The sequence below is a fragment of the Equus quagga genome, chromosome 7 (genome assembly GCF_021613505.1).
Source record: "Equus quagga isolate Etosha38 chromosome 7, UCLA_HA_Equagga_1.0, whole genome shotgun sequence".
Classification (NCBI taxonomy): Eukaryota; Metazoa; Chordata; class Mammalia; order Perissodactyla; family Equidae; genus Equus; species Equus quagga.
In genome coordinates, this window is record NC_060273.1 from 23,952,888 (window position 1) to 23,971,443 (window position 18,556).

General features: G+C 40.3%; 1 protein-coding gene across 1 annotated transcript in view; it reads left to right on the forward strand.

Annotated features, from left to right (window-relative positions):
• The first annotated feature begins 5,948 nt into the window (after positions 1-5,948).
• The window catches only part of CRCP (CGRP receptor component), a 43,457-nt gene continuing 30,849 nt past the window's right edge, over positions 5,949-18,556 (forward strand). The window contains exons 1-3 of the mRNA XM_046667238.1: positions 5,949-6,077; positions 13,254-13,290; positions 14,876-14,974. Of these exons, the coding sequence (XP_046523194.1) occupies positions 6,070-6,077; positions 13,254-13,290; positions 14,876-14,974 (144 nt within the window). The 5' untranslated portion in view covers positions 5,949-6,069. The remainder of the gene's footprint in view (positions 6,078-13,253; positions 13,291-14,875; positions 14,975-18,556) is intronic.

Consider the following 18,556-nt stretch of genomic DNA (forward strand, 5'->3'; position numbering starts at 1 on the left):
TTCCTAAGAGGTAAAGAAAATTATCACTATTTTACATATAAGGAAATTTAGAAGATTAGGTGCTTGGAAGGTTAAGTGACCTGCTCCAGGTCATAAAGTTAGCAGGTAGTAGAACAAGGATCCAAGCCAAGGCCAGCAGTCTAACCCTCGAATTTGTATTCTTAATCTCTATGGTATACAAATTATACTAGACAAAAGACATAAAATATGTAGGATTTTTTAATAAGCTCTCTTATGTAGTGTTTACTGTGTGCCAGGCACTGTTGTAAACTCTTTTTAGGGAACTATTATCCTTGGCAGGACATTTGTCTTGAGACAAGAATCCCTGTCATCCTGATTGTCTTCTTGAAGCTGGGTACCTGAGGGTTACTGTAAATATTCCATAAGAACATGATTACATTTTGACCTTGTTCCCAACACAGATATAGATGAAAAGAAGTTAATCTTGTCAATTTGCTGTTTTCTTGTTTAACATGGGGGTGACTAAAGGGGCACAAGAATTTATGAAGTTGTTATGCAGAAGAAAAGGTATGCCTTCAAGCAAGTTACAATCACCAGATATCCAGCCCCCAGCTGCCACTGATGCCCAGAAGTCAGATTGCCCAAGGGCTTATTTGGAGCGAAAGAAACAGGGAATATCCCTTTGTTTCTCTGAAACTCCTCCTGCCAAGCCCCTTAGCTCTATAAAACCCCCTGCTCTCTTCTTTTGCTAAGGTGGATTTGAGAGAACCTATCCTCCTGCCCTCTTGTTTTGGCCAATTTGAATAAACCTTTCTCCATCTCCAAGCACTGATGTCTCAGTGATTGGCTTACTGCTCCTCGGCACAGGAACCTGAGATTAAGAGGTTCGGTATCACTCTCACCTGGCCTCACAGACTCCAGCAGCCAGAGAATGAAAATAAACTAAAGAAGCCCAAGGCATTTGCAGCAATGGTGTCAGGCAGGAGGCAAGCATTGGATCCTGGGAAAAACAGTAGCCTGCCCTGCTGCAGTAAGACGGCAGCCATCACTGCGGAGAGGTCAGTGTCAGCCACCATAGAGGGGCCCAGAGCTCTGGGTGTCCTCAGGCACGTGTGTGCACACGATGCCTCGAGACACCTGGATCTGTCTAGGAGCCATTTGAGAGCTACTCAGCCTCCTGCAGAAAAGGTGGGGGCAGAGCTGGAGAGCAGCCTTTCTTGACTATGAACAGTGAATAAGCAGGAGGACAGTCTACATTGAACAAATGACTTGTATGGGAGTACATTAGTTTTCTATCGCTGCTATAACAAATTACCACACAAAACCCCAAAAATTCATTACCTCACAATTCTCTAGGTTAGAAGACCTTACTGGGCAAAAATTAAGGTGTTGGTGAGGCTGTAGAATGTTCCTTGGCCTATAGCTTCCTTCCTTCATCTCCAGAGCCAGCAAAGTTGTATCTCTCTGACCATTCTTCAATAGTCACACCTTTTTCTGACTGATGTCAGCTGGGAAAGATTCTCCTCTTTTAAGGACTCATGTGATTAGATTGGGCCCATCCAAATGATCTAGGATAGTTTCCCCATCTCAAGGTCCATAACTTTAATCACATCTGCAAAGTCCCTTTGGCCAGGTATGGTAACATATCCACAGGTTCTGGGGCATTAGGGTGCAGACATCTTTGGGGAGCCATTATTCTGTGTACTATGCACAGAGACTCCAGAAAAATGCCCCTATGGGGCTGACCTCTTGTTCCTGTCCCCACGCCCCCTTCTCAGCCCCACACTGCCATGTAACAAGTTCTATTACTAAAAGCTTCTAACTCAATTCATGTCAACTGTTCCAAGACAAGATAGGTAAAGAAGGACTCCATGATCTTCCCAAGAAGATGGACAGCATATCTACAATGAGGAGAACTAGATGACATCCACATATTACCTTATACTTAAAGCTTTCTTCATTCAAAATCTTATTTCCTTGCTTTGGAAATGTAGGATAATAATAGTTAACATTCTCACCCCCCCATGTTTCCCACTTGCCATGTGGTATTCTAAGCACAACTCTGCAAGGTAGAGAACACTAGTATTATTGCTTTACAGATGAGTTAACCCATATATGGAAAGGTTAAGAAACTTGCTTAAGGCCATATAGCTAGTGAGTGATAGAGCCTGGATTTAACTCAGGCTGTCTGGCAACAGAGCCCACATCTGTAACCACCACATTTGATTGCCTCATTCCTATGTCTCCCCAGGAATACAACCCATGATTGCATGTCACCAACAGTCTATAATTTCTGCTCCCGGGATGGTAAAGAAGGGATCACATCCCCACTCTACTTTGCCAGTGTTTCCTTCAGAACCTTGACCATAGGCAAACTTTCTGTGTCCATCCTCATTGCCAGCTTGGGGGGCCAGGACTGTCAGACAATGGACAACACCCATTTTCAGCTGAGGGTTGAGTGCTGTACAGGACTTATCTGCCTCGGAAGAGTGAAAACCTTGCCTGGTCTCTCTCCCCTGAAATTTCCCCCTTGATACATCAAAATAACTAAGGAAGAGTCTAGTGCAGAACAGGAAGTCACCCTTAATGTTGGCAGCTTCAAGCTAGGCAAGCTGCAGTGAGGCCCTGATTGGGGACAAGCCAAGCAGGAGTTTCAGCCATTGACTGGCCCAGCTTTGTTGGCTGGATTATCTCATTGTGCAGGCTCCTTCTGGGCAGCTTTCCTTTGGGAGAGGACCTCACTCCAGACTACTCAGCTGCTCCTACAGGAAACATTGGGTGACTGCATATAGTCCCCTTGGAGAACCTGGAGCTTAGCAATTTTATTGTAGGGCCCTCAGAGGCACTAGCCTCTCTTCCTTGAAAGGCCATCCTGGAAGACTTGACCTTGCATGCTTCTCCCCCAACCCAGCTCAAACTACTCTGGCTTTGGAATGCCTCTCCGCCTCATTAGTCATTCCCTTATCTGCTCCATCAAATCTAAACCCAGTGTATTGTGGTTATTGATGTCCAGAGCTGGTTCCCCAAGTAGGCTGTGAACTAGCCAGGGTAGGAGGTGTGGATTATTCACATTTGTATCATTAGCACCAAATGGGCCATCCCTACGGGTTTGCTGAGTGACTAACATGATGAGCATCTTTTTTTAAAAAAACTTTTTCTAGGGTAGTGCAGAGGTTAAGTTCGCAGGTTCCGCTTTGGTGCCCCAGGGTTCCCCAGTTTGGATCCCTGGTGCAGACATGGCACCGCTTGGCAGGCCATGCTGCGGTAGGTGTCCCACATATAAATAGAGGAAGATAGGTATGGATGTTAGCTCAGGGCTAATCATTCTCAAAAAAAAAAAAAAAAAAAAACCTTTTTCTCCCCAAAGCTCCAGTACGTAGTTGTATATCCCAGTTGTGGGTCCTTCTATTTCTTCTATGTGGGACACTGTCTCAGGATGGCTTGATGAGTGGTGCTAGGTCCGTGCGCTCGGTTGGAACCAGCAAACCCAGGCTGCCAGAGCGGAGCAAGCCAACTTAACCAATATGCTACCAGGCCAGCCCCACGATGAGCATCTTTAGCACTTCTTTGTGGGGCCAGCTCTCCTCAAGGGAGGTACAGGAGACTCTCCATACGAATCAGGCCATTGGGTCTGGGGTGGCATTTTATTCACTTGCTGATTTTTAAAGTAAATGTGTTGTTTTTAAAATCATATTTTTTGTAATTTAAGAATAATGTGCATTGAAAAATCTTTTTAAAATTCTGAATGTGTAAAGTTAAATGTTAAATATTCCCCTTATTTCTCTTCCAATCCAATCCCCACGGCAAAAACACTAGTTAGAAAACTTATAACAGTTTTGTTGATATATAACTCAGATACCATACAATTCACCCATTTAAAGTGTACAATTCAATATTCACCAAAGATTAGCCCTGAGCTAACATCTGCCACCAATCCTTCTCTTTTTGCTGAAGAAGGCTGGCCCTAAGCTAACATCCGTGCCCTTCTTTTTTTACTTTATTTGTGTGATGCCTGCCACCAGCATAGCCTGACAAGCAGTGTGTAGGTCTGCACCTGGGATCCAAACCAGTGAACCCCAAGGTGCCGAAGTGGAACATGCGAACTTAATTGCTGCGCCACCAGGCCAGCCCCTTACAATTCATTGTTTTGTAGTATATTCACAGGGATATGCAACGATTATCACAATCTAATTTTAGGGCATTTTTGTTTACTCAAAAAGAAACTCAGTATCTATCAGTTGTCACTTCCTGTCACCTCCCATGCTCTTCTCTCAGCCTTAAGCAACCACTAATCTACTTCCTGTCTCTATAGATTTGTATATTCTTGGACATTTCATATAATGGAATCAAACAATATATATAGTCTTTTGTGTCTGGTTTCTTTCACTTAGCATGTTTTTGAGGGTCATCCATATTATAGCATGTATCAGTACTCCATTCCTTTTTTTGCTAAATAGTATTCCACGTATTAATACAGCACATTTTCTTTATTCAATTATCAGTCACCATTAACAGTGTAATACACCTCCTGTATTTGTCCAGATTGCCTGGGTTTGAATCCCTGCTGGACAAGTTCCTAGATGAGTGACGTTGGGTAAATCATAATCTCTCCAAGCCTGCCTCAGTTTCCTCAACAGTAAAATTTGAATAACAATAGACTCTACCTCATAGAGTGCCCTGGTTGTACTGTCACAGTAATTAATATTTGTTGAGCACTTACTCCTATGCGCCAGGCACTTTATAAGGATTATCTAACAGATTTATAATTTTCAGATTAGGGAATTGAGGTTAGGACAGGTTAAGTAATCTTCCAAGGTCAAACAGTTTCTAGGAAAGTGATGGAGGTAAACAGAATCACAGGCTGGCTGACTGCAAAGCCTGCACCACTAACCGTTAATACCATGGAAGAACAAAGTGCTTAGCAAGGGCCTTGCAAGGAGAATGAGTTTAGTAAATGATAACCGATAGAACACGAAAGTATAAAAAAGCATTAAAAAAATTAGCCATTGATTCATCATCTAAAGACATCTGCCACTGTTAATATTTTGGCATATTTTTGCCCCGTATTTAAGAAATATTTCAAATATACCAAAAAGTCTAGACGATAATAGGCATCAACCTCCCCCCTATTGTTTTGAAAAGACAAAATGTAGTAGATTAGGTTGTTCTGCCTCCCATACCCTTAGAGGATTTTTTTTTTCCTATGCATTGTTTTTTCTTAGATCATTAGGGTCACACCACATTATTTTCTCTTTTAAAAATCCTATCTTGGGCATTTCCCCAGCATACCAAATATGCTACATGATTTCTCACGATTGAATATTATCTGGTATGACTGAAACACGATTTATCACTTCTCCATTCTTCGGCATTTAAGCTATCTCAGGAAAAACCTCAGTACACATGCATCTTTCTTCAAGCGTCCGATAATTTCCTTTGGGTAAATTCCTAAAAGGCCAGAAGGTCAGAAACCGTGCTTGTCGTTCGGACTTTTTATACTTTTTTTGCCAAATAGCTCTCAGGGAAGAATGGGAACAGGGAGAAGGGAGGCTGAGATTTTTTTTCACCTTTTAAAACATTTTATTCAATTATAACATATATACAGAAAAGTGCCACATTAAGTGTACAGCTTATCGAATTTTCAGAAACTGAACATGCCCGCGTACCCAGCACCCAGAACGTGAAATAGAACATTTGCAGCAGCCCAGAGCCGCCTCCACTCCACCGACCCCGCGCCCCGCTTCTCTCAGGGGTGGGGTATTAACGCTACAAAGACCTACTAACCAGCTTAAGCCTTTGGAACCTTCGCTTATTAAAACCTCGATATAACCTAGACACGAAAACATGAGATAAATCCCGCGGGCAAACGCTTAACAGTCTGAAGCGCGCCGGGCGAAGGGCACAGGGCCCAGACGGCGCGCGGAGCCCGGCGGCGTGCAGGGCCGGGCCGGCGGCGTAGGTCAGGCTCCCGGCGTGCAGCGCGGCGATCCCGGCGTGCAGCGCGGCGCGCGGAGCCGGCGACCCAGCGGGCAACGCGGAGGGCGGAGAGGCGGTGGCGCGGCGTCAGGCTCCTCTCTTGGCGGCTGGAGGCTACGAGGCGGGGTCGACATGGAAGTGTAAGCCTCCCAGAGCGCGTTCCCGGCTTTGGTCCGACGCTCACGGCTGGAGACGGCTAGACCCCTGGGAGCCGAGAGTCGTGGCCTTGGGGCGACCCCTCGTTCATGCGTGAGGGGAGGGCGACGGCCCAGTCTGGAAGGATCGAGGGAAGAAAGAGACTCTCGCTCCCCGCTCTGAACCTTCGGTCCCACAACCACCTTGTACCTAGGACACGGGCTGGGTGCCGCTCGTCCCGGTTGCCTTTCTTTGTGCTTGCTTCCTCTTTCATTCATTTATTAGCGTTTTCTGGGTCACAGTGGGGAGCCCAGCCCGGTAGCTGAGCGGGGACTTAGAAGGGATAAAGCCCGAGTCTGTCCTGGAAGTATCTGGAGGAGACACGGATAAGCTGCACCTGGGGCAGTGGACCCCTGGGGAGCCCCAGCTCAGAAGGGGTGCTATCTGACTTTGATGAGGAGCACGAGTGAGTTTTCTGGAGAGAAGGAAGTCCTTGAGCCAGGTCTGGGGCCGCAGAAACAGCACGGGGAGTGGGGGGCGGGTGTGTGTGTGTGTCCATGTTGTTGCAAATGGCATGATTTTGTCTTTTTTTATGGTTGGCCTCATCTTTCTTGATCTCTTAATAGCAGTTGATACCGAAACTCTAGAAACTCTCTTGGCTTTGTGACAGTCTTTCCTAGATTTCCTCCTACATCAAAGACTACTTCTCAATCTCCTTTCCTGATTCCTCCTTCCTCTCTTGGCTTGGCTTCTAAATGTTGAGATATTTTAAGGCTCAGTCCTGGGACCCTTTCTCTTCACACTCCCTCCCTCAGTCATTTTACCCATCTGTCTGCTGATGATTCGCCAAAGTACACTTCTAACCCTTTTCTTTCATCATCCATCCAGTTGTTTATACCAAAAATCTAGCCCTCTTTCCTCACCCCTAAATCCAATCCATCAGCCAGTCCTGTCCTCTCCACCTTCAGAATGTATTTTGAATGCAGCTGCTTTTCACCATCTCCCGTGCTAATTGCAGTCCATCATCTCTGGTCTGGATTAAGCCATAGCCTTTGGCTTCCACTCTCTGCCCCCTATTCTATTCTCCACACAGCAGCCAGAATGATCTTAAAATATTAATTGGATCAAGTCACTCCATATGTAAAATGCTTCATTGGCTTTCTATCGTACTTAGAGGAAATCCACATTCCTTATGGATTCTATACAGTTATACATAATCTTAGAGATTTGTCACCTACTCACCAGTCTGAACTCTTGCCACTGTCCCCACCCCCCAAACACACATACTTTCCACTGGCAGTCAGGTAGTTTTTGTAACCTTCCAAGCTCTTTCCTGCCTCAGTACCTTTGCATTGCTATTCCCTCTGCCTGCTGTACTTTTCCCCCTGCCATGCTCCCTTCTTATCCTTTTGATAGCTCAGGTTAAGTGTCTCTTTTCAAGGTTGCTTTTCCTCTTTGGTCAATCCAAAACAATCCTCCTTTTTGTCTCTCATAGCACCTTGGTTTACTTTTCTCGTAAGTAATGCAAGTTGTAATAATAGGTATTTCTTTACTTGTTTAGTGCCTGTCTCCCTCACAGGAGTGTAAGTTCCATGAAAGCAGGGACCAGTGTCCGTTCACCTGCTGCTTAGCACTACATCTGGCACATAGTAGGTATTTAGCTAATACTTGCTTAATGAGGTAATATAACAATACTTCCTTAATTTAATAAATATGAATTAATTAGCTCTCTTCCTAATTGCTGGGCATATAGACTTTCTGATTTTCCTAAGAGATACATTGAATCAAGAGTTTTTTCTTCTGTAGCAGCTTGTCCACTTCTCCCAAGGAGTCAGTGACTTACTGAAACCAATCAAGAATTCTGCAGAGCCAGCCCTGATCACCTAGTGGTTAAAGTGCAGCGCTCTCACCGCTTTGGTGGTCCAGGTTCGTTTCCTGGTCGTGGAACGACACCATCTGTCAGTTGCCATGCTGTGGCAGTGGCTCACATAGAAGAACTAGAAGGACTTACAACTAGGATATACAATCATGCACTGGGGCTTTGGGGAGAAAAAAAAAAATGAAGATTGGCAACAGATGTTAGCTCAGGGCGAATCTTTCCCTGCAAAACAAAAAAAACCAAAAAAACTCATGCTCTATTTGAAAAACAAATAATTTTAAAAAAAGGTTTCTAAAAGAATTTTGCAGCTAGTAGTTTATGAGAAAATGAGGTTTTCTGAAGTAGGCATGTGGTTTGGGAGTGGAAGGATCCCTGAAATGGAAAGATCTGGAGGCCTAACTTCTAGTTTCTGCCTGGCCTCCAACATGAGGGGTGCCCTCTCTGGCATTGTGGTCCTTCGGATCTTTAACAGAACCCTGAGTCTCTGAGAGGGTAAACATATTGTACCTCTATCAGGCACTCCTAGGACCTGGAGCAAGGAGGAATGGATGGAAAACTCCTGAGGTTTTATTGCTTTTTCTTCTTCAACCTACTGAGTGAATAATACATGTAGACATACACTAGAAATTTTTTAAAGGTGAAGACTATTTATGCTTTATTTGGTTGGGTGATAGAATTTAAAAAATAGAAACTTTTTGACCATCATTTGGAAGCTTATTTCCTCAGGTGAAAGGATACAAAATATTCATAGCAAAATTAAGTATTTGTATATATAAGGTATTTGCTATTTGGCTAACTTTGTCTAATGCCTTGGGATTATTTATATCCCTGGAAAGCTTTGTGTTTGCTTTTTTATTCTTGAACTTAATATACATACTTAGAGAAAATGAACTCTATTTATCTTGTGTATCTTCTGTTTTGAGATAGTGACAGAATTTCCTTCATTTTACTGCTGGAAATACTGAGATTTAGAGAAGTTAGCTGATACGTTCTATAACAATTCAGTAACAGAACTGGAAAGAGGTTACTTGCTTGATAGCTCCCAAGAAAATGCTGCTGGTTAAATTGTTCATTGACTTTGAAAGCTACACAGTTTTCTTGTACTAGAGTTTCATTTTTCAGAACATGACTTGAATCAATAACATAAGTTGAACATAGAAGAATCTGAGCAATCTTGTTCGTTAGTATGTTCATAAGAGTTAAACATGGCAGTTAATAGGCACTGTTTGCATGGGCTTTTTTGTGTATGTGTGTACATCTAAGGAAAGTCTGTCAATAGGACATTTTGTTCTGTTTATTCAGAGTTCAGTATTCCAGAGTTGTTTACATCCATTAAATTGACTCAACAAGTTAAGCAAATTTTACAGGTTAAATTTCAAATAGCAAGTCAACTTCAGTCAACTCATTCATTACTTAAGGAAATTAGGTGATTACCTGCCTGTAAGTATAGATTCAGACAGTCTTTAAAATTCACTTGAAATGGTTGCTTTAAACACTTGTAAATAAAATCTACTGCTCTAAGTGCTACAGACGAATATGAAGTTTTGTGTAGGTAGGCAGCTTCTAGAAGTCTGAATGCTTGTGAATGTATTATGTCATACTAAAGTGTTAGCTATAGAGCAGACAGTTCCTGCTCAGTTGTTGTCAACGGCTTATAAATATGTAATTCACAGATGTGTCACTTGATGGATTCTAGTAACCCTAAAAAGCATTGGAGGAAAATGCATTTTATATCCTCAATTATATGTCCTGTTTTAACCTTATGGAGTTCTTTAGTTTTACATTTCCATTTTTCTCAACTTTTATCTTGAAAAATTTCAAACCCATGGAACAGTTGGAAAAAGAACACTACAAGTACCTTTATACCCTTTACATAGAGTCCCTTTTTTGTTTATGTTTTTGATGTATTTGCCTTATCTCTCTTACATGTGTGCATGTTCTCTCTTTCTAGACACATGCATACACACACTTTACTGGAACATTTGAGAGCTGTAGATATCATGTCATTTTATCCAATCCTAAAAAAGCATTCTCTTATGTGACTATATTATTATCCCATGCAGGAAATTTAGCACTGATATAACTACTACTATTAAAATATAACTTACATTCACATTTCTCCAATTGTCCCAATAATGTCATTCTAGCTAGATTTTTTTTTTCTGATTTAAGATCTAGTTAAGAATCACATGTTGCATTTAGTTGTCATGTTTCTTTGTGACAAATAACATTGATATTTGAAGAATCTAGGCTGGTGGTTATGAAGGATGTTTCTTAATTTGGATTTCTCTGATTATATCCTCATGACTAGATTCCAATTAAACATTTTTTGACAGGATTGCTATAAGGGATGTGTCTTAGTGCATCACGTCATCATTATTGGTGCTATTAAATTGGGTAACTTGATTAAGCTGATGTCTGTCAGATCTTGCAGTACCCTGCTCCCAACAACCTGCTGCTTAGTGGTGGTTACAGTAACTTCTTCGGGATAAAAAAACTCCCTTTAAAAAAATTTCGCAATACACAGTTCATTTAGGACTTTGTAAAAGGTGGATACTATACTAATTGACATTTTACCGAATAAAGGAAGGCCTAGCGTGTGTTGGCATTTACTCCATTAGTATTTAGCTGGGTAAAAGAAATTATCTTCCTAATAAAAGAATCAGTGAATAAATCAGCTTCTGCCAGCCATGGTCTGCAAGATGCAGGACCTGTTTAAACATCCATTGTTTTCCTGGTCCCAAAACACAGGTTCATTAAAATACATGAAAGAGAGTTTCCCTCCTTTTATATTGGTTCTAGGAAAGGCAGATGATGTTCTTTGGATTCTTGCATTAACAATATTGACTTGGGCAGTGGGGCAATAACTTGGAAGAGCCAAGGATGGATTTCCCAGGGCATGGACAGAGGACGGAACATGATTTGGGAATGAAGTTGTAGCAATGGCACCTGGGATGGATCCATTGGTCTTGAGGAAAGAAAGTGTTGGTATTTTTTCCGCAGTCTGTTTCAGGAGGGATGTCTTAGTTGCCATATGTTTAGGGCACATGGGGAGTTGTAACTCAATTTCAAGCAAAGATAGGAGGAAGCCTTGTGGGCTGACTTCCTGATTAAGTAGGCAAAGATGGCATGTGGTTTGATTTGTCATTTTCAATTTTAAATGAACCATGTCACATACACTAATTATGCATTATCCTTCCTGTGTTAGGTTGTCTTTAAATGTGATATTCTTTGTGACCCGAGTGCAGCTGTGGTCAGTTGGGCAAAGCAGCACTTTTGTGAAATCCCAGCTATTTATCGAATGACTAGTAGCATTTGGTGAGCTTCACATGCTGATTTGATTACAGTGCTGACATCACTGTGCTGATGACCTAGGGCCGAGGTCGGATCCTTGTGTTACTACCTGCTAGTTTTGCTTTATTTATTAACTGGGGAAATCACCCATCTCTTGGCCCATGTTTTTGAAATTTTGTGTTAATCATTTTCATTATATAGCCCTACTCCTGGTTTAAGAATGTACAGTAGTCTTTGTTGTACATTATGTCAAGTCCAAACTGCTTCCTGAATTTTTAGGATTCTGTATTACCAGTTTCCATTTGTCCAATCCAATCTCATTTTTCACAATTTCATAGTTATCTTCCACAGTTAGGCCTCTTACATGTGACCTAAAGCAAATTTTTTAATCTCTGAGCCTGTTTCATCATCTACATAGAAGGAATCATAATAGCTCCTACATTACAGGGTATTTAATGAGAGTTAAGTGAGATGATATCTTTTAAAAATAACCTCCACTTAGGGAAATCTTAATAAGTGCCAAGAACTATGCTACACTTTTATTTATTTATTTTGAGGAAGTTTAGCCCTGAGCTAAGATCTGCCGCCAATCCTCCTGTTTTTGCTGAGGAAGACTGGCCCTGAGCTAACATCTGTGCACATCTTCCTCTACTTTATATGTGGGACGCCTGCCACAGCATGGCTTGGTAGGCGGTGTGTGTGTCTGCACCCAGGATCTGAACTGGTGAACCCCGGGCTGCCAAAGTGGAATGTGTGAATTAACTGCTGCACCACCAGGCTGGCCCCTATTCTACGTTTTTTAAATTTGTTGTCTCATTTCATCCTTGTAACAGCTTTATGAGGTAGGAAGAGGTTATAGTATATACATAGGTAGTAGCACAGGTAGTGGTGAGAGTAGATGGCATTTATTGAGCACTTACTGTGTTCAGGGACTTTACATGTTTCAGTTTAATCTAAACAATCTTACAAGGTTGGTACTGTAATTGCCATTTTATAGATAAGGAAATTTAAGCATGGAGAGATTAAATAACTTGCCCAAATTCACATAGCTAATATATGGTGGAGCTGGCTTTAGAATCCAGGCTAACACTTCTAGGTACTAGTTTAGCCCTATTTTTTGTTTTAGATGGGCAAGTTTGTTGGGAGGGGTGGTTAATTAACTCACTGAAACTCACACACCTTTTAAGTGGCAGAGCTGGAATGTGAACCCAGATTTGTCTGATTTCAAAACTGTGTTCTTACTTACCACACTATACTGCCTCCAGACTACTAAAAACAGTAAATAATTTCTGATGCGATATTGTAGAGTGGATCAAAAGTCACATTACTGTTCTCATTTATACATGAAAGAAATTGTTCTCATTTGCCTTGATCAGCTGTTACACGGGTACCAGGCTTTTGACCACTGCTCGACACATGAACTCTGCTTGTTGAACTGATAGAGAAGATGAACACTTTTGTTGTTTTATGGATAACTGGCAGGATTCCTGACATTGCTGGAATTCCCAGTGGTGATGTTAGTGTTAAGGATCCCATTTCTGGTGATTTAGTAGGCAGACTTGTCTGTCCAAGATGTTGTAGCTGGTGGGAGGCAGATGGTACTGGAGAGAGGACCTTGTTGTGGGATGAGACAGCACTCTGTTTCTCCAGTTAATTCTAGCACCCTGACTCTCTTTATCGAAACTCCCCATCCCCCGTGGTTTTGCCCCCATGATATCTGACTTCTCTTAACTTCTACCTTCATAGATTACTGATAAGTATAGTATTTTAATCACCTCCTTGATGATGGATGTGTGATAGGCTATGGCTGTGAAAAGGAAAGTTCGCTCTGAAATTGTCCATAGCTTGCTAAAGCAGTAGGACTTAGAACATTTCTCAGTTTTAGGTTGAAGTCCCTAAATTCCTGAACTGGATTACTGAATCTTGAGAGAGGAATTATTTTACAGATATTTAATTCATACAAAGGGATGTGAGCCCAGACTAAAGATAATTGACTTTTCTTTTGCAGGAAGGATGCCAATTCTGCTCTGCTCAGTAACTACGAGGTAAATAACTGTGAAGTGGACTATTGTACTTTTCGCTCTGATGGTTTGCCCTTTGCTTCTGAAGATTATTAGTTTTGGTTAGAAATGACTGAATTTGGATTTTCCACTTTAAAATAAGGCAGATGGCACCATCTGGTGGACCTTGGAATATTCTAAGCTTGGTAAAGTATATGCAATAATTCAGGGAAGCTGGAAGGCTTTAGTTTACAGTAGTCAACCCTTCCCCAAATCCCACAGATTTTAGATCTTCATTTGGGATGTCTTCATGAGATAGAAGCATCTATTTTGGAACTGTTTCTGTCTGCAAAAGTTTCCTATTAAAATACTTATACCTTTTCCTAATTATCACTGTTTACCTATGAAATGCTTTTATATGTTACTATTTTGATCCTCATAATGGTTTCATAAGTATTAACACCTTCGTTTTGAAAATGAGAGCTTAGTTGACTCACTATTATGAATAATTTAGTAGGAACTAACAGATTTGGAATTTTGGGGCTTGAGTGTTGGTTTGCCGGGGAAAAGGAGGAAAGAAGGAAAGAGGTTGGTGAGAGGAGAGATACGGCATTATTTTTCCCTGCCTTTTAAATTGCCTGGATCTTGTTTGGTACTAGCAAAACCATCTGATAGGTTAACTCTGGGTGTAGAAAGAACCATTCATATATTCACTGTCAGTTTTTCATATGCCAAAGTCTAAACTCTTGAAGACTTATAGGAGATTTGGTCTCCACTGTGTGATATATATATATATAGAAGGTAGTAGAATTAACGTAGTTAGCCATATTCCTTTCTTCGTAAAGGTTGATCTTAAATGGTTCCTGCCTATAACAGGAAGGAAATGGTTGCTGGTCAAGCCATTGGCTTTTAGGAACCTCCTTGTCTAGTTTGGAATCTGCTGGGTGTTTGGGTGTTATATCCTTTAGGGAAACATTGCATTAATTGGGTCTCATGCCACCATTTCTGAAAGGTATGACAGGCAGCGGAGGGGTTGCGTTGTATCTAGTAATGGTCTGAGTCTATACTTACCTCAGTTCTTTGGTATAATCCCTAAAACGGAAAGAGAGATCGTCTCCCCACCCTCCTTAGCACTACTACACATAAGTTTCTCCTTTGTGGGGAAAATTTACTTCTAAAGTTCTATAGCATTCTTTCCGTTTTTTGGTAAACCATATTTTATCACTTGCCTCATAGTTTCTCTTTTCCAGAAATAAATTATACTAGATTTTCATATTATGAAGCAGAATCCTTTTTTAAAAAATTATTTATTTTAGGAAAATTTTCTTTGAAGTACTCAGTGTATTATTTTTGAGATCAGAGGAAATCAGCAATATGGTGTATATTGATAGGAAACATTTGAAATATTTTAAGTAAACTAATGAATTTGGATTATTTGACTTAGATAAAAGAGCATTTTAAAAATATCGGATTTAAAAATTATCGGATTCTATATGTGCTCTAATGCAAGAGTTAGGGGGAGAGTTTGTGGGAGGAAAAGAAGTACAATTTATCCTTCAAAATCATTGACCTTGGAATAGATACATTTCTCAAATTTATTGATAGAAGTCTTTTGTATATCTCTCTCTAGGTGTTCCAGTTACTGACTGATCTGAAAGAGCAGCGTAAAGAAAGTGGAAAGAATAAACACAGTTCTGGGCAACAGAACTTGAATACTATTACCTATGAAGTAAGCCTGGGCTTCTGGAGGGTTTACCTGAACTACCATTGAGGAGAGTTGCTTTATTCTGATGACTGGCCATCAAATCAAGATTGCCTGTTATCTGATTTGAATAGTTTTACTATAACCCAGTTTTTATTCTGTTTATAAAAGTGAAAGGAGCTTGGCCAATTTCGAGCATTAACCAACTACAAAATTGGAGTGAATAGTCTGTAAGACTGCCCTCACTTCTAATGCCAGTTGCAAGTCAGTTTGCAAGACCACCCAAGTTCAATAATTCACTAAAAGTACTCACAGGACTCACTGAAAGCTATTATATTCCCAGTTATGATTTATTACAAGGGAAGGAGACAGATTAAAATTGGCCAAGGGAAGAAACAAACAGAGTAGATTCCAGGAGAAATACCAAATGCAGAGCTTCCGTTGTCCTCTGAATGTGGAGTTAGTACACATTTCTCTCTCAAGATTGGTGTGTGACAATATGTATAGAATATTGCCAGCCAGGGAAGCTCAGGTGAGCTTCCATGTCCAGAGTTTTTTGAGGGACTCCATTACATGGGCATGATTGAATGATTGCTTGCCCATGTAGTTTATCTCAGCCTCCAGGTTGACTGATACAGTATGACCCAAAGCCCCTACCCTAAGTCACATTGTTAAGACTATCCAGAAAGACCTAAGGTCCCAGGCAAGGATACTCCTATGAGGTATAACATCCTAAGAGTCTGGAGATTACCTCCCAGAAGCTGAGGGCAAAAGCCAAACCTTCTCTTTGGGCAAAGCCAAATTATTCAGTACACAAAAAGTGATACTTTTTATTGTAGAAAACTTAGAAAGTACCAAAAAACTTAAAGAAGAAAGCAAAGGTAATTAATAAGTTTAATATCTGTTCACGTTTTGCTGCATTCTCTCCCAACCTTATGCTTTGTCCTAAAAAAAGAAAATGTAAGCCATTATATTTATTATATGTGATGTATGATTTTGTATCTGTCATTTTAACTTATGTTTTCTTACTATATTCTTCTAATTCTGATTTTTGTTTCTAGGAGGATTTGGTTTTAATCATCTTTATCTTTCAAAGATACTATTTAACTTGAAGTAAGTTATTGTAATCCCCGTTAAGGAAAATGAGAGGTTTAGCACTTTTGTCACCATTCCTCTCCATCCAGTTTTGTTCATTTAATCATATGTTTAAAACCCTATCCTTCATTTATTCATTCATGTTCTTTTACGTTACATAGTTCATCTCTTTCAAAGAAGAAAAAAATATTTTTTCGTAATTAGTTTTATAACCAAATTTCAAACTATCAAGTACTTTTAACTACACACTTAATCAGTTTAAGCTCACTGGCACTCTGTTACTCCTGAAGGAAAGTTATTGTGGTGCTAAGTGTTTTGAGACTTTTTATACCTGAGAATATATTTCTAGTGTTCTTGTCTGTGACAACTCTTCTGAATAGAGAGTTCTTGGGTTTAACTTTTATTCTTCAGGGCTCTACAGGTATTTCTTGGTCAGTTAGTATTTGTTGTTATGGAAAAGTCTGAGACCAGCATGATTTTTGCACTTTTGAGAGACTCTACTTAGATGCTTCAGGCTACCGTTTATTTTTCAGGTTTGAAATTCCTCTCCGATTATGTCTAAGTGGGATTCCCTCTTTTAAAAAAAAATAATGAAAACCTTTTATTTTGAAATAGTTTTACAGAAGTTATAAAAATAGTGCTGAGTTCCCATGTACCCTTCCCTAGTATTTCCTAATGTTAACATCTTACATAACCATGTTAACATCTTATATAACATTATCAAAACTAAGAAATTAACATTGGCACATGTTATTAAACTAAAGATTTTATTAGAATTTCCCCAATTTTTCCAGTAATGCCCCTTTTCTGTCCAAGGGTCCAATTCAGAGCACCATATTTTATTTAGTTACGTATGTCTCCTTAATATCTTCCAAACTGTTAACAGGTCCTAAATCTTTCCTTGTTTTCCATGACCTTGACACTTCTGAAGAGTACCGGCCAGGTATTTTGTAGAATGTCCCTCGATTTTGGTTTGCCTGATGTTTTCTCATGACCAGACTGAAGTTATGGGGTTTTTGGGGAAGAATACCACAGAGATGATATGCCCTTCTCATTGCATGATATAGGGTAAATGATATCAGTGTGTTATTACTAATGCTGTTAACCTTGATCATTTGGTTAAGGCCTGGTTTCTCTACCCTAAAGTTACTACTATTTTTCCATTTTCATATTCTTACAGTCATGCGCTGCGTAAGGCCATTTCGGTCAATTACAGACCACGTATAATACGGTGGTCCCATAAGATTAGTACCATATAGCCTAGGTGTGTAGTAGGCTAAACCACCTAGGTTTGTGTAAGTGTTAGTGCCTACAAACATAGATTCTTTACCCACTACACAAAAGGAGCCAAATAAAAATTGGAACACCAGGCTATGGCAAGGAAAGGGTTTTTATTTTGGATGATATCAACCAGGAGACAAGAGTGAGCCCTCAAATTTGTCTTGTTTTATCTCCTCTCCCTGCAAGATGGGAGGCCAGGAGTTTTAAAGGTTTGTGAGGAATGTGGCTGCTTGTGGGGGGGTGGGCAGTCAGTGGCTTTGCTGGTTGGAGCTTTCCCATCAGCCTGCGTTTGCTCAGCCTTGGGATGCTGCTTGCAGGGAGGAGGAGATGATAAGGAATCCAGGTCACTGTCCTTGGCCGTGTCTGTCTCCATGGAGGATAGTAGATTCTGGAGCCAGGGAGTAAGCAGGGAAAAAGTGCTTTGGTTTTAACCTCATATATACTGGGTTTAATGTAGGGGAACTGATATCAGGGCCGGCATCATAAGCACACTCTATGATGTTCACACAGTGACAAAATGCCTAATGACACATTTCTCAGAATGTATCCCTGTCGTTAACCAAGCTTAACTGTAATTAGAAAGGAGTCACCAAGTCCTGCCCACATTCAAGAGGAAGAAGATTAGGGTTCACCTCTTGAAGAGAGGGAGATCAAAGAGTTTGAGGACATATGTTAAAACCAGCATAGTAATTACTAAATATTTTGGGAATGATGCTTTGAGACTATGCAAATATCCTACTTCTTTCAGCTTTTGCCCATTTTAGCATTCATTGGTGAGTCTTTCCTACAGTAATTATTACTACAGTGCAGTTGTCTAATGGTGATTTATTTCTCTCATTTCTTCTAGGTTTAATAGTTAGAATTCTTCTGTAAGAGAGAATTGTTCCTTCTCATCCATTTATTTATTTATTCCGTCATTTATATCCATATGGACTCATGGCTATTTATTTTATTCTTGGAGTTCCCTGTCTTTAAAAAAATTACTTGAAATAAGATAACACAATTATTAGATTAGATTTTTTCTTTCAAGATGAGAAAAGTTTTCTTCTGAAATTTCATTATTTTTCCTGTTTTTAGCTACTGGTTTTCTTTTTGAGGAATTCCTATTATCTGAAGATTGATTCTCTTGAAGGCATTTGTTTTATAGAAGATTTTTTAAACAATATTTTAGAATGTTAAATTATAGCTATTGCCTTCCCTTTTTGTCATTCAGTGTTCTTTATCTTATGTTTG